At 37.1% G+C, this 16,479-nt stretch overlaps 3 protein-coding genes across 3 annotated transcripts; all 3 read right to left on the reverse strand.

Moving 5' to 3' along the window:
- Window positions 1-283: 283 nt before the first annotated feature.
- On the reverse strand, window positions 284-748 carry LOC141623442 (auxin-responsive protein SAUR23-like). The gene has a single exon (XM_074439550.1). The coding sequence runs from the start codon at window positions 746-748 to the stop codon at window positions 284-286; it is 465 nt and encodes a 154-aa protein (XP_074295651.1).
- A 1,369-nt stretch (window positions 749-2,117) lies between these two features.
- Window positions 2,118-3,213, reverse strand: LOC141622612 (uncharacterized). The gene has a single exon (XM_074438634.1). The coding sequence runs from the start codon at window positions 3,131-3,133 to the stop codon at window positions 2,399-2,401; it is 735 nt and encodes a 244-aa protein (XP_074294735.1). The 5' UTR covers window positions 3,134-3,213; the 3' UTR covers window positions 2,118-2,398.
- A 688-nt stretch (window positions 3,214-3,901) lies between these two features.
- On the reverse strand, window positions 3,902-11,614 carry LOC141622611 (7-dehydrocholesterol reductase-like). Its single transcript, XM_074438633.1, has 13 exons — window positions 11,250-11,614; window positions 9,550-9,772; window positions 9,337-9,392; window positions 8,276-8,378; window positions 8,112-8,177; window positions 7,889-8,002; window positions 6,813-6,939; window positions 5,856-5,956; window positions 5,579-5,704; window positions 5,412-5,476; window positions 5,066-5,147; window positions 4,840-4,922; window positions 3,902-4,251 (listed from the first exon to the last, which is right to left on the reverse strand). Exons 1-13 carry the CDS (start codon window positions 11,339-11,341, stop codon window positions 4,185-4,187), a joined length of 1,305 nt encoding a protein of 434 aa, XP_074294734.1. The 5' UTR covers window positions 11,342-11,614; the 3' UTR covers window positions 3,902-4,184.
- Window positions 11,615-16,479: the final 4,865 nt, after the last annotated feature.

Here is a 16,479-nt window from a genome sequence, read left to right on the forward strand (position 1 = left end):
TAGGAGGGAGTATATAAATGATGAAAAATGTGGTCAAAGTAGTGTCTCGTAAACCATGAAAAGTCAAATGGTAGTTTGGATTGGATTAGAGGGAGTATTAGTTATTTAAAGTTACGGCCAACCTTTGAAAACATATTCGTATCAATAACGGCATTGGTACGACCACTTAGACTAATTCACGTGAGACCGTCTCATATCAAAATTTGTAATGACAAAAGTCGAAAATAATTTGTAATGACAAAACTCGAAAAATACAAATGGCGACGCATAAAAAAAAAAAACACTATCTGCACAACTGAGGGTAAGGCTGATCAGTAACATCAGGAGAGCAACATTCACTGAAATCAGAACTAATAGCATCAGTTTCATCACCATTGTGAAAATGCAAGACTTTCAAAATCTTGTCGAAAATCGCAATTTCGCAAGGAAGTTTAAGAACACCTTCTTGTTGGAATCCAAATTCTTCCTCAGCTTCATTCAGTAAAATCTGAAATGATTGATGAGACAAGTAATGTGTTGGGATGACATATCTCTTGAGTTGTTCTTTCCCTACACATATTGCTAAGTACCCTTTTGGTACATAATCTATTGAACAAACCGAGTTTTCCGAAAATGATAGTGTTTTTTTCAGGAATTTTATGCTTTTGTTGTTTGTTTTTGCACTTGCATTAGCAAGTTTTCTCCATTTTTTGAGGATTTGATGAAGTTTTACTATTTGAATGATCTTGTTTGAGCCTTTTGAATCCATAACACTTCTACTTTGTTTGAAGTTTTGTTATGTATAACTTGATTGACAACTTCTTGTTTAAGACGGATGTATCTGTCTAACTGAATTCGATTAAGGGACCATATTTAAGGAGGTGTGAAGGGGTTAGGGGGCTGAATTAATAAAATATTTGTGTTGAATTTTTTAGGTACCATTATAGGTATACCTTCTTCATTTTAAATTGGTGGGCAAGTTGAAGTTATAATTTAGTTTTATCAATTGTTTCAAGTGCCCGAAAATTTTTTCCAGTGACTCAATGATTTCCGCAAATTGCAGGCTAAGGGGAGCTAGTCAGATGTACGCAGTCTTACCCTTGTGTTAGCAATATAAATAGGCTGCTTCCGAATGACCCAAGATAAAAATTGTACCAAGTATTGCATCGAAAGACCACTACATCACAATCACAAGAAAAAGAAGTGCAGCGTCTTAGTAAACCATTTTAATTTATTCTATCATGATCCATAAACCAGCAGATGCAATCTAGTAAGTAACAATTGAAGAGCATTTGCAGGCATGCAGATGCAGCATTCCAGTTGCATTCACTCCCATTGCTTTGGTATTTGTATCCATTATTGTACCACAAATGACATTATTAGTCCATGTTGGATGTTATGCTACTTGTTGCAAATTAATACTCTAGATAGCTGCCTTATTACAATGAGGGAATTTTATCAGCAGGAGGGTTATAACGTAATTTAAGAACCACTCATAAAAATAACGGAGTCTTACATAGTAAAAATCTGCATAACTTTAAACATGCTCGCTTTTTATATAGTAAGACTACAAAAACCTGTGGGATCTCGAGACAGCACTGCTTAGCTATCGGTTTTATGGCATCCATATGCATGCTACTTGCAAATTAACTTCGGTATATACATACAACGTTCTAATATGAGTTTTTAGTCTGATCATAATATTATAATCGACCAGTTTACTTTTGAGCTATGTCATTGTTAGGACAGAATTGCCAGCAAACTGTACTAAACTAGGAAATCCTGCAACCAAATCATGGATTAAAAGAGGCATAAAACAAAATTAATCAAATAAAGTAATTTAAAAAGCAACTCTTTATTTGTTTATACAACCATAATAAGTCCATAACAATCATTTGGTATCAAAATCAATGATTAGCTATGCACAAATGAAAAATAATAAATTAAATATTATGTGCAAAAGAATATGATCCAAATTAACAAGTCAACTAATCAAAAATAATCATTGAATAAATGTTGGTGTACAATTAAAAGGAAAATGAAGAAAAAACCAACATTACAGAAGGGCTTAATTCTGCAAGCTAAGACCACCTAAATCATAGATAATGACATGAAGCCTAAACCGTAATCACGATCGTCGATTGAACAATTAAAATCGATACCCTATTAAAACGCGCTAGCTAAAAGTTCTCAAACCTTTATAAATCGGTTGTGATACAGGTCACAGCCACATGAAACAACTTCTAAAGTTTGCAAAAACAACTAAATTGACATAAATTCAATTTTATCAAAGAAACAACGGAATGTGTAATGCGTTTTTAACTCATAGAGACGGTGTTTATTGATCCAGAATGAAGATTATTACATCGAAAAAAAACATTAAATTATACTCAAAATTGATACACCGCATTTGAATATATTACCCGATTTTTCTCCGATTGAGAACCTTTTTAAGAAGCGTCTCTCTTCCTGGAAACGGATTATAAACACCCGGCACCTCAACCTCTCCACCAGCACGGCTTCCAGCACCGCCTTTTCTCCCTTCTTCCTCGTCGTCCACATTTCTTACACTTCTCCTCATTCTCAACCTCTCTCGCCTCTCATTTCTCGTCTCTTCAACACTCAACTTCGCGTCATTCTTTTTACCAGAATCTCGACCCTCTGCAGGCCTAGTACTCCCTTCCTTAATTCTCGGAATCCTCCCACCTTTCGACGTCCCAAGCATCTGAAAATCAACCCGGCCCCACCCAGCTTTATCCTCATTATCCCACCCAAACCTCTGACTCAATTCAAGCAACTCATCAACCGGGCGTACACGTACAGACACAGAATTCAAGCCTGACACATTGCCATTCAGTAGCTTATCAGCATACTCCCACTCGACACGGTCATTGTAAACCGGGTCTTGGAGAACCTGATCAGCTAGGTGGGCCCACTCCTCAAAGTCCCTAGCTCTGAGATTATTAGAAACCCATTTAAGGTAAGTTGAGGGAAGCGTTCCGAGCATTCGGCCTTTGTATTTGCCAAAGTCTATGACCCTGTCCCTTGCTGGCAGTGATGCCGAAATGACTGAATTTCGCCATGGTTTCGGTTTTGGTACGTTGGGGAGGCTGAGATGTGTGTTTAATGGGTGTTTGCCAAGGAATGAAGACATGGTAAGGAAATGAAGAACAGATACGTACGTGTGGTTGATACTTGATAGCTATGTATAAGAACACTTATCTTATCCTTAAAACATCGAAGAACAATCATAGTTGGCTGATGTGACTGGTAAGAGCTCTCATCTCTTAAAGAAGTAGTCAGGGGTTCGATTCCCGACTCTTGCGAATGAAGAAGCCAAATTTGGAGGGATCAACCCATTAAATTGCCTTTAATACCCCGAAAGAGATTATCCGACCTGTCGGTAGGAGATACTCCTGGTCTAACACCAACAACAACAACATCAGAGCCTTAATCCCAAAATGATTTGGGGTCGGCTGACATGAATCATCTTTTCGAACCGTCCATGGGTGAACGCACGCCTCAAAATGCGAATAAAAAAAGGGAAAATGAAAAACAAAAAGGAAGAACGAAAATGTAATGGAAAGTCAAGGTGAACTTAGGGGTTTTAAAATCGATTCCGTCTTTCTTTTATAAAAACTTAAAATTTAAATCGAGAGAAAAAATTAAAACGATTTTTAAAAACCGAAATAGAGTTAAGGATCCAGAATGAACCAGGTAAAATCTATAAGAAAGTGGTTGGTGAAAAAGTGTAATAAAGGGGAGAAAAATAAATAAATTAATTTCTTTAAATTAAATAAAAAAAACACTAAATCTGTCAAAAAAAATCAAATACTACAACATTTACGAAATTCAATCACAAAAAGTCGAGCAGGAAGATTATGGTGAAAATGAGACAATGTTTTTTAGATACTGTATAGGGTTTTAGTCTCTTAAGCGCGCATTTGTTGCAAAAGAGCAACATATACAAAATCCACTTGCTTCAACTGTCTTACATACATAACGCTTAAACCATGCAGTCGCTCGCTCATCTAAGTATGAAAAGTAAATAAACTGTACAAAACGGCTACAAGTCTACAACTGTTGGGACTCTACATCCAGCAAAATACAGCATTGTCCATGATACAACTATCGGGTTCCATAAGAAGCTGCGCTAGATAGACGAGTGTGAACAGAAGAGACTTTGATCGTACAAAAGGGAACTCTCAGTAGATTCCTGGTATGATCCTGTACGGAACCCTCGTGCAGTATAATTTCCAATACTTGCCATACCTGCAAAGTGCAAACAGTCACCCTTCATATTAGGGGTTTTATAGACATGAAACATGTCTATTACGGAGATTCTTTGGGAAATTGCGACAATGAAACTCTCGGTTTTGAAAACAAGTACACTTTTGTAGTTTTTTTTGGCAAGATGGCCTAACAATAACTTCTCCCCTTTTGTTTTTCACTTTTTCTTTTCTATTTTTTCGCATTTTGAGGTGTGCGTTCACCCATGGACGGTTCTAAAGGATGATTCATGTCAGTCGACCCCAAATCATTTTGGGATTAAGGCTCTGATGTTGTTGTTGTTGTTGTGGCCTAACAATAACTTATTATCGCACAAGCCAAGTACTCATTTAGCAAACACCAAATCATATTTAATGAAACGAGTACTCATTTTAGGTTTTGTGTAAGACGGTTTTAACAATAACTTATTGTCAGTTTGTCACACCGGCATAGTAGTAATTTAGTGATCACCGAATCAGTTAATTAAATGAGTACAAAAATTAGGTTTTCTGTAAGAAAGTTTAACAAATAACTTATTGTCATACAGTCTTATACAAAGCAGGTAGAGCAATGCATTGTCAATTGACTTACTTGGATCGGCATCGATCATCATCCCTTTTAGCTCGGTCGACAAGGAGGATGGCGAGGAAGATCAGGTAAAAGTAGGGAAGAAACTGTAGAAAGTAAGCACAACAAAACACTTGAAATACATAAAGATAGAGAGAAATGGCAAAATCAGGACAGTTTTGAGGGGGATAAAATCGAACCACAACGCACAAAAAAAAAAAAAAAAAAAAATCCTTTAAATTTGCCTTACATGATTAAAAAGAACTGGGACTGTCCAGAAAAAAGCGGCCAAAATTTCAGGGAGGTAATGAAAATGTCGAGACAAACCCCACCTGAGAATGAATATAAATCAAACAGATAAGATATATGTGGAGATATAATTTAAAAAGGGGGAAAAAAGTTTGATTTATCAAAATGATAATTTTCATATTACGCCCTCTAATTCACAATGTTCGCCCACATTCCTTATTCTCGAAGGCTTTATATATTCACAAGAATATAATTACTTTTTTTCTAATTTGACATCTTTAGACCAGCAAGGTCAAATGGGGACGCTATAAATGAGATTACGGGAGCAAGTATAATATAAGACTCACCAGCCTGATGTCAATAGAAGGCTGTTTTTGGTCTCTCCGGACGTTGTAGTATACGAGGCTACAATCTGTACGCGATTTTCAATATATACCATTACTGTATTATTACTTGAACATGGAAAATAAAGTAGATGGAGAAAAAACAAGGGAAGCCAAGATATGTGGCGCACCTTAGATGGAGCTTTTCCCCAAACTAAGCATTTGCCATTGGTCCTACGGAATTCCTGTCTCTGTCTATCGCAGTCGTAATTGATAAAAATGCACAAGATTCCAGCCACGAGAATGGAAACTGAAAGCTGAAGCAGTAATCAGAATGTTAGGCCTCAGAGGAACCAAAATAATGTCTGCTTTAAAACACGATAATGTGAGGTATATTTTTCAGTTACTTATGCCGCAATTCCCAGGTTTTTACAATAGACAATCCCAATGACTTAACGAGGAACTTACTTGGGTTCCGAGATGCACAGGGTGTTTGACCAGATACATGCCCGAAGAAGTATAAATAGACGGAAGCCATGCCAGACAACCCCAGCATATGTAGAAGCCAGCTGCCAAAATCAATTTCAGAAATCACAAGATAGGTTCAGACTTCGGAACTAATCTAACATAAATATATCAAAAAGTCGCAAGAACCTTTCGTGGTTAATTGGTTATAATGTGATGGGACAAGAAACCGATAAGCAAGACTGCAAGACACTATTGCTCCAATTCATAATTCATATGACTACTAGTATAGATCCCGCACGAATGCGCGGTATTTTAGATAGAAACATTGAAGAAAGTAATAATAAAAATGATATTTAACTCAATTTGAAATTTAATTGTAAATTTATTATAATTAATATTTTGTATTAATCTGTGGAAAAGGGAAAGTTCAGTATAATCCAATGTAAATAAAATATAATGAAAGCCTAATAACAGATAATATATAATAAAAGCCCAATTACAGATATGATATAATAAAAGTCCAATTACAAATATGATATAATAAAAGCCCAATTATAGCCAAATTCATCTAGGCGGGAAAATTTTGGAGAACTCTTATTCTTTTAGTATAAGGGGATGCAAACTAGGCCTAACCTATTTTCAGATTGGATTTGTCTAGTATCCGCATTAATAGCCTACTATCGGTCAAATATCGGCTGTATTATTACTATCATTTAAATTCTACTATTTTTAGCAATTCTTCATAAATTGGAAAATATCGTCATGAAAAGTTGAAAATCCTTTACGTAAATGCCGATACATTACAGCCGATGTTGGATACCATGATCTCAATCCCAACATGCATGGCCTAAAAAGTTAGAGACACTGCAATCCTACATGGAGACACTAAACAAACAATGTAAAGCAAACTAATAACCTCATGAAACAAAAAAGAAGCAAAGCACAAAGGTAGCAAACCTCGGTCATGAGCAATGTCCATGGTATTCCAATATCCATCTTCCCACCAAAAGAACTTTGCGACGTATGCAATCATTAAGATAGCATTTATTGCCATGGAATCAGCAACCTTACCATAAAGGTCATACTGTTGCAATTGCATGAAAATAAAAGAGCGGGGTATCAGTACCAAGATAAAGTTGCTTACTTGAACAAAAAATACATCAATGCGATTAAATAGGCCTATACAAAAACCAGAAATGTTGACCAATGGAAGTTAATACAGTATTGACAAATGACAACCATGAAGTTAGTCTAGTCGTAAAAAGACTCGTAATCCTTATCGATCTCTCAAAAATCGATGAACCAAGCTCCAGGAGAACATCAGATCTCTCGTCAGGTCTTCACTCTACCTACTTACCAGAGTCCTCTCCTTACTATCCAATGGTGATGGTCACCCTCCTCTGCTTCTACATCAATGCGATTAAATGCTGACCACGACCCCACCGTCACAAGTCACTACATATATCCACTATATTATTTGAATTCTCTAACTATTTTCAGCAAAGAATGTTAACCTGAGCGTTAGGTTTCAATCTACAGTTTCCATATCATCTCTGTAGACAGAAATAATAGATAACTCGCAGAAGAACATGACTTCATGGCTGTAGCGCAAACTAGTTACACTAGACACATAGTTAGGCTGGACTCGAGTTTCTAGCCAAAAATAAAGAATATTAGGGATCATGATGTGAACAAGGAATCAAGGATATTATATAGCTGTTTCAATTCGTTAAGAAAAGTTTTCAATAAAACTGAAATGAATAAACAACCATTGTACTTCAATAATAAAGCCTCGACCTTAAATACTCATAGAATCAAACAGCAATTTCTGTACCAAATGATCTAGGATATAGTCTAGCCCCGACTATGGTTCATGCTATTTATAAGGTTACTCACTCCTATTCTGGGATACAATAACCAGATCATCTAAAAGAAACTTCTAGGCCGCATTCAAATTCCTAAATGTATTGGATAGATAGATGCATAGAATTCAAGTATACACGTTGATAATCAAATTATGAAAAGTGATTAACCTGCTTAAAGCAGTAGGTCAAAGCAAGAACTGCCCAGGACATCATCCCGAATCTGCAGTTTGTGAAAACTTTAATATCAAAGTTCTTACCAATTCGTGGATAGAGCTCCATCCCCTGTTAAAAGGTGCAAGCATTATCAGCAAGGCTTGATAGGCTATAGGAAATGAACTCTACGGACTACAGTTGCGTACATGCTTCTACTATGTGGTTCAATGAAACTCACCCAATAGAAATCGATAATGAAGTTGCCAGAAGAACCAGAATCGGTGGAGGACGGTGCAACATGCCCCTACATGCAGACCAATATTGTGTTAGAAGTTTGAACCACAAACATGGTTTGTATAAGAAGGAAACCAATGGTCAATTGAATTCTTTAGTAACCCGCACTTTTATGTACAAGAAAATGCAGAAGATGAAGCTTCCAAATATAAGTGTGGAGAAAATCTCGCCCAAATGATCATACACAATGGCTGGATTGAATATATTAAACCTGAAACCAGATCAACAAAATTAGGTAAACACTATAGTTCATCCTGATATTACATGAAGCCTTTCGTTCAAAAAAACAATATATTCATAAGCATGAAAGTTCGCAGAAAACACGGAAAAATGTTAAAAAAAATAAAAGCTTCATACAGAGAATGACATCCATCATAGAGGGTACACAATAACATTATTACCCTAGCGCCTCAAGGGTTCTGGCAAATAGTGAAAATTGCTAAATAAGGGGGATATCTCATTGCATCAACTGACAGCCATAATGTAATGCAAAGAAACGCAAAACGTATAGTACAGCAGAAAAAATTACAAGGATGTGCAGTTCACTTTCAAGTAAAACTGTGTGCGACAAGAAAGAGGGAGGCAGCTGGTGCATAATATTTGACTTTGCTTAGCTGGTTAAAAAAAAAAACAAGATATGAAGGTATGTCCTGCACCCATAATCTACACAAAATTGGGCGTATAACTATACAAGTATAACTCTACAGAAATGGACAAATCTTAAGTATAATTTTAACAGTTAACACTTAACAGCCATTTTATGGTCCATCATAGCATGAACGCTGCAGAGAGCATTAACCAGTTAGATCAAATAAGAAACTCCCTCCATCACATTTACATTGCGCCCATTTGAAATAAGTGGTCAAACAACGCAAACCTTAACAATTTTCTCACAACAAAGTTACTAATGGTTGACCACAAGTCAAATGGTAAACCTGGGATGGAGATAATACTTTTGATTTTAAAACACCACGCAACAATGACAATTGACATGTTCATACACAGGAACTCAGAGCACCCAACTTCTGATTTCTCCTTGCACTTTACACCAACAATCGTTAACAAAGATACTGCACTATTTTGGCACGTTCAAAACATTCAAACTATTTAATTGATGTATAAGGATAATACAAGAAGCTGATAATAAATAGATTAGACCGTGTACTCACCACCAAAGCCCAACGTAAGTGGCCAACGTGATAATGAAGGCTGCAATGCCATTTGCCTGCAATAGAACCAAGATCAACATTATTTCAGTATCTGCTACACATGATCAACCAGAAATAAATCTGGTAGCATAAGAAGAAACAATATCAAACAGAAATATCTGTACATAACGAAAATGAAAAGAATGCCGATATCAAGCGGTGCATATGGCTGACCTTATAGATAGGACGATTTCCTTTGGGAGATATAGGGCCTTCTACTCTCTTCCCTGGTAAGAGTAGCTGAAGGGCCGCCTCAAAAGCTCCATAACAAAAGATGATTTTGCACGCAGTAACTGAGGGTTTTGGCCATATGTCATTAAAACCTTGTATCCCATGCTCCCTCAAGGTTTGCCATGTTTGTAAGACGGAACCATCGGCATGCACCATTGTATACCATCTGCATTGGACGAAAATTGTAACTTAGGTGTGTTGTAAAAAACCAGCATAGCATCTCAGATTCTATAACTTCAGGTAGAACATATAGATTAAAGTAACCATAATAATTTTCACATAACAATATAGTACTTTTCAGTTTTCAGCACTTGGAAATTAGAATCTATCATCATTGTGAGACGCTGAATGAATTTATTCTTTTCATTAGAGTCACTCGCCACAGTGGCACAGTCCCTATGTAATGTTGCCCTATTCCTTTGCCAAAACATATATTATTGGCCTAGCAGTAATCAGCCGAAAGATGATTCATTGCTTCTAGACCCAAGCGTCCAAGAACTTTCCAAAGGCTTGCAAGTTACAAGAGTGAAGTATTGCAAAAAACGAGATATGATGGAATATGACTTTACACACCAATTTTTCTACATAATAAAGATCACTGGCAGTAGCTTACAAGAGTCCGACTCTACAATACACATGCACTTAGAAGCCGAGTCTAAGTGTAACATAGTTTCTAGGTGTTCATCAGATGACAAAACATTCTTAGTTGACATCATTAGGTACTTCCTATTCATAAAATCACAAAAATATCAGTTTGTACTGTGTACATGGACAAATTACGCATCTTCGTGGATCGTAACATTTCTGCACTTTTATCTCGTCCCACCTAGTATTCTTACTAGATTTCATGTCCTCCTCAACAAGATTCAAAGCTGCCATCAAGCAAAATTACGTTTTTTCAACGCACATGAGACCAAAATTCACAAGGAGTCCACAACAACAAATAAACAAACTTGTAGGATAAACAAATACTTCAACTGTTTTAAACTTATAAATAAATTGATTAGTGGAGCATTAAACTCCACTATAACTTGCACTGACAAATTCCCTCAGACTTCCAAACAAAATTATACACTTTAAAAACAAGTTGTAGATTGGCCAACACCAAACCCCATCAATAAGATTCCGAGATCACAAATCCATATTTAACACGGTTGTAAGCGTAAAACAGATCAAAAACACCCCATATACCCGATTAGTAATGAACATCAATTAGTCAGTCCAAGAGATACTCCAAATGTTATCCGATCAATTTCATATTCAAGACGGTCTTAAGAAAGACCCACTATTCCAAGATACTAACTTTAATCACTAACCAAACACCCAAATCCCATAAATCAAATTGCCCATTAATATCTAAAGTTCTAAACCAAATATATCTCAGATCAAATTCATCCAAACCAATAAAAAAATCAAACTCAATTTGCATCACCAACCCACATAAATAAATACTCAATAAACCAACAATCACACATAAAGAGTTAGTCTGTACACTATTATAGTTGTAAAACGGATCCAATCACAACCCTAAGTAATAGTGGTTACTAAAAGATCCAATTTTACGATAAATTTGTGTAAAACGGCCTCACACAAGTATGCGTGCAACAAACAAAAAAAAAACAGATAGAAGTGGCAATACTTACAGAAGAATGACAAAAGGAGGACAAAGAGTGAGAAGTGACAACATTGAAACATAAGTAACCAAAGGAGAATGCACTGTTTTTGAATCCCCCATTGTTGTTTTTTTAACTCCAAAGTTTGTAACTTTTTGCTCAAATTTTTTCTGGATATTTCACTAAAAATACAACCCAGAAAAATCAATGTAGATAGGCGTTGCTTTCTTGAATCTACCCTTCAATCTTAAAGACAGTGTGATAAGTTTGAAAGAGATCATCGTTTACGTGCATAAAATTGGACTTTTCTAAATGGGGACAACATTCTACATTCATAATATTTGGTCGATTTTTTCCCCTGAATACCGTTTATTTCCTTTGGACAATGACTACTCACCAGTCACTGTTTGACTCATCAAAGTCTCCTACATCTATTTCTTTATTGTCTATACTAGGGTGTTAAAGGGACGAGATAGCTCACGAGCTATTTGAAATCGGCTCGGGCACGGGCTCGGCTCGAGAGATCAACGAGTCAAGTCGAGCAAAAGCTGGCTCGATTCGAAAAGCTCGTGAGCGGCTCGAACTTGTGTGATTACATAAGATATTGCTCATGTTTTATAAAAAAAAAAAGAAAAATCATGATTATAATTTTTTATTATTTAGACTCAATTCAAATTCACATCAAACTTCATACATTATCAGCAAGGCAACTACTAACCTTGTCCAGTTCCAACTTCACTTAATTGTCTAAACTACCAGACGGCACTTGGGCTCTTTTCCAATTCCCTGACTCTGACTCACCTCAGATTCTTCTTTTCCATTTTACTTTCTTTTATTACAAACTTGAAAAGAAAAAGGGAAAAAATGACACATGAGATCTACTAATTGGAAAAAATTTTTGAAAGTGGTGTCAAGATTCACCAAAGTCTTGAGTTGAGTCTTCGATTTCCAATACTCAACTTAAGATTTTGTTAAAATTTTGGTAGATTATTGTTAGTTTTGAGTGAGTCTTATCTTAAGACTTACCAAAATCTTGACTCGAGACTAGTTTTGTAGTAATTTGTTATTGAAGTGGTCACATATTAGTCTTTTTTTGTTAAAATTGTGTTAGTACTATTTAATCTGAAATTGTTAACATTTAATTAAAACGATATATACACTCTTAAATGCTAACAATCTGCTCTGACATGGTAAAGTTATATGCTCTCTTATGGTCAGAAAAATGTGGCCACCTTAATCTGGAAATGTAATCTTTTAATGTGACCACCTTAATCTTAAAATAATACTCCCTCCTATTCTAAATAACTCTCCCTATTTCCTTTTGTGTCTATTCACAATACTCTCCCTATTTCCTTATTTGGCAAACTTTTATATTTATTTTAATCACCCACCTCATAACAATACCCCACAAAACTCATACTTTATCTTATTTTAATCACTTTACCCCAACAACAATACTTATTTTAATCACCTTACCCCACAACAATACTTATTTTAATCACAATACCTTCCCTCTCTCATATATTCTACCCCACTACAATACTTTACCATATAATACTACCACTCCTTAATTCTCGTGCCTTCCATGAATAGGGGGTTATTAAGAATAGGAGGGAGTAACATATATGAATACAAATGGTGACATTTGTACTCTCTTATGGTCAAACTAAATGTGACAACCGCAGTTTGGAAGTGTAATAACTTTTCACGTGAGCACCTTAGTCTTAGAGTTTAGTGGTTAAAACTTGAGTGAAATTCTAAAGAAACCCAAGTTCAAGCCTCCCTAAGAGCAATCTTGTGGAGTATTTTTATGGCCCGAGTCCATGTCTTATAGACTTCGAGTTTGTCACTCTCGGGTGGCTTACCTGGTTTACGGGGTTTCCAGGCTATCTCGTATACTCGAGGGTTTACCTAGTGCGCACCGAAGGTAGCGGCTAGGGGGTTCCCTCGTTACAAAAAAAAATAAAAAAAAAATGAAAACATATAGTCTGTTAAATGGTAACATTGTATTCTCGTATGGTCACATGCATGAATTTAAAGATGAAAAGTATTGTATGTTATTTATAACTGAAATGATAACGTATTCGACAAAAATTATAACATTTTTAAATGTTTATGGTGACAGTTCAAATAGAAACAAAATGACACATTTGCAAAAAGGGTATTGCTCTTACCTAGACACCTTTTACTCTTTTATGTATATGATTTTCATTTCAATTTATCCTATCAACTTACTCATCCACCTTTCAAGCATCACCTCTGCCGCCATCACCTAACCACCATCTCTCCCCCTCATCCGCCTATACGAGATGGCTTCACTTCACATAGTCCGACCCCACTTCCAGATCATCAAAACTATCACCGCCTCTGATGAGAAGAAACTTCCGAGCGCAAAAATCAAGTTTCCAATGGTCCAAGAGGGTGATATTTAATAGTAATACCAATATGTATAAGTCCTTAGACCATCCGCATCCATCATCATATATTTTCCATCATTTTACTCTTTTTTATCATTTCTCTATCCTAATCACCTATCCACCTCAGCTTTTCTTCCATCACCAAATTTTACTCATTTCCCCCAACATCAATTAACCATCGTCACTTAATTATCAATTATTTCACTCCTACAAAATTACTTTAAATATTATCAATATTAATCTCTATTTGTAGAGAAAAATAAAATAAACATTTTGATATCATTTTTATAATATTTTAACTAATATTTTAATACTAAATATGTAAGATATGTAAAAAAATAAACATTTTCTAGCTCCTCTGTCCACAACTTACCAGGTGTAGCATTTTCATTGCATGAGACTCTAACAATTTGCTTCAACTTTTCCTTCGATACAGTGATGGCCTTCACCATCAATTTACAATGTGATGATGGATGTGTGTATTTACTATTTAGAGCATGTGCACTCATGGGGTGCCCCAAATCTTCTCTCTCTTTTCCACATCATTTTCCACTAACTATTTAATATACCCTTCCCATTTCACAATTACACCCTACATCAATGGGGTTCCTCAAAGTCATTTTTCTACCTTTTCATGGCCCACAAAAAATTTTCGACTACAATATTCGATGATTAAAATACGTAATTGTTTGTTCATATGCATGGTTTTTGCCTTTGGGAACCTACCCTATATAGTGGGCAGCCCCAATAGTTGGGACACTAGAAGCATTCATGGGGCTCCCCATAATAGGAGAGAGGTAGCATTTGGGGAACTAGAATCCCACCGATGCACATGCTCTTAAGACCATCAACTCTATATTTTTCCATCACTTTTTTGTAAAATGATGGTGGATGTGGATGGTCTTAGACCATCCCCAAGTAAGGTCACCGACTGGGTCGTGACCTTGTTGGGTCACCTTAATGAAACCTTAAATTAGGATTAAGGGGATAATTTTGGTGACCTTGAATTACTCAGGGTCACCGGGTGACCTTGAGTTGAGTTGGTGACCTTGTTGGTGACCCGATAGGTGGCACTCTCTTATTGGCTGGAAACAGAAAAAAGGGACAACCATCAAAACATAGGGAGGTGACCTTTGGTTGAGTATGGTGACCCGGTAGGTGGCACCCTCTCATTGGCTGTAAAGTGGAAAATGATTGGGTTGGTGACCTAGATCGTGACCTTTTGCTTGGGAGGGTGAAGGTGGGTCAAGATAATTAAGGTGTGATTAAGAAAAAAAATATTGGTGACCCAATTAACTCGACCTTCTGCTTGGGGATGGTCTTAGCACTTGCCAGAAAACCAATCCACTAAATGAAACAACTTGGGGAATTCACCATGGGACTTGACAATTATGACAAACCCACGAATTTGGTTTGTTCAATTTGCCCAATTTAAACGTTTGAAATCCACAATGGTAATTGTAGCGATTTGTAAATTTACTAGTTTAGACCCCGTGCATTATATGCACGGTATTTAAAGTTTTTGTTCCGGGTGTAATTCCGGAGTAGGATTTGTTACCACATAAGCTTGGTGAATGATGTCTTTGCTTGACTCTTCCTTTCGCTCTTTCCTGTTTAAGATGAACAAACTGAGGGCTCGGCTTGGTACCGAGCGTACTCACTCCGACGCTCAAGTCAGTAAACTTAAAGAGATTAAGTTGTGTGTTACTTGGCAAAGTATATTGTAGAGAGATAAGGGAGTTTATACCAGATTAATGGTGATTTTATGGATGAATTGTGGATTATTGGATCGTTTTCTCAATGAGGATTGAGGAGTATTTATAGACTTTCACCTTTTGTCACGTAGTGGCCAAGTGGCCAAGTGGCGGAAGCGGTGGAAAGATCCATTCTACCCTCGGCCGAGGGACCCATGGCAGGCCGGGCTGGTTGACTCCATCCGAGGGGACTTGGATGTGAGTACGCGGATATGCCTCCCGACTGGCTAGTTGCCCGACCGAGACCCAGTGACAGCCGACGGTGCGTCGGTTAAATTTGTCTAATACGTTGACTTAATGTCTTTTGGCTTTGACCTTGCTCAATATGTTGACTCGGTCAGCGGGTGCAGAATATGCCCCATCAATTTGCCCCCAGCGTAGTCTATGCCGTGGTATGGACCTTCGATGAGTGTTGAGCGTATTCTGCGCAAGTTGAATTTCTTCCCCGGCTTCTTCTTCCTCGGCTTGGTTCTGTTTGGGCCGTACCATATCCCCCCTCCACATGGATGTGTAATGGACATCCTATGTGGAAAAGAAAGTGGCGATGGCCGAGACCAAGGTTGAGAGTGCCGTTTGTACTTTTGATTGCCCCCGGCCAGTGCTGTCTTTGTTTTGTTGATTAGTTGGCCGTTAGCAAGTAATACCAAGGAGCGTGTTGAAGAAGATTTGTAACTGTATATCGATTAACATTCCATGGCTGCATGCTTGACGCGTGGCTTGGTATTGATTGGTCGATGTTTCATGTGCTTTGCCCTGATTGGTCTGTTTCATGGGCTTTGCTCTATAAATAGAGCAGTGTGCCCCGTTATTTGGCCATCAAACTTCATTTTCTCAAAAAAAAATTCCCCTCTCTTAGTTTTTCGAAGAAGCTTATCTCTAGTCTTCAAAGCGTTACTCGGCGTAGCACTTTTCCACGGTAAACAAACAAATTTTTCCAACTTTTTAATTGTTAAGTTTTTGTTGCTACTATGTCTTCTGCGGATGCTCAACCAAGTACCTCTGCGCCGGGGGGCGAACCGTCGCATCCTGATGAGCAGGAGCCACTTGCCGTCACCCCGATAAGGTTCGGGGGCCCCAGGTCTCCTTCTC

The sequence above is a fragment of the Silene latifolia genome, chromosome X (genome assembly GCF_048544455.1).
Source record: "Silene latifolia isolate original U9 population chromosome X, ASM4854445v1, whole genome shotgun sequence".
NCBI lineage: Eukaryota > Viridiplantae > Streptophyta > Magnoliopsida > Caryophyllales > Caryophyllaceae > Silene > Silene latifolia.

Coding starts and splice junctions, on each gene's coding strand:
- LOC141623442 (XM_074439550.1), bottom strand. CDS start 748: ATGGATTCAAAAGGCTCAAACAAGATCATTCAAATAGTAAAACTTCAT.
- LOC141622611 (XM_074438633.1), bottom strand. CDS start 11,341: ATGGGGGATTCAAAAACAGTGCATTCTCCTTTGGTTACTTATGTTTCA. Junction 6,940..7,888: donor TGACCTACTGCTTTAAGCAG/GTTAATCACTTT, acceptor CAATTGCAACAG/TATGACCTTTATGGTAAGGT. Junction 4,923..5,065: donor TCCCAGTTCTTTTTAATCAT/GTAAGGCAAATT, acceptor TACTTTCTACAG/TTTCTTCCCTACTTTTACCT.
- LOC141622612 (XM_074438634.1), bottom strand. CDS start 3,133: ATGTCTTCATTCCTTGGCAAACACCCATTAAACACACATCTCAGCCTC.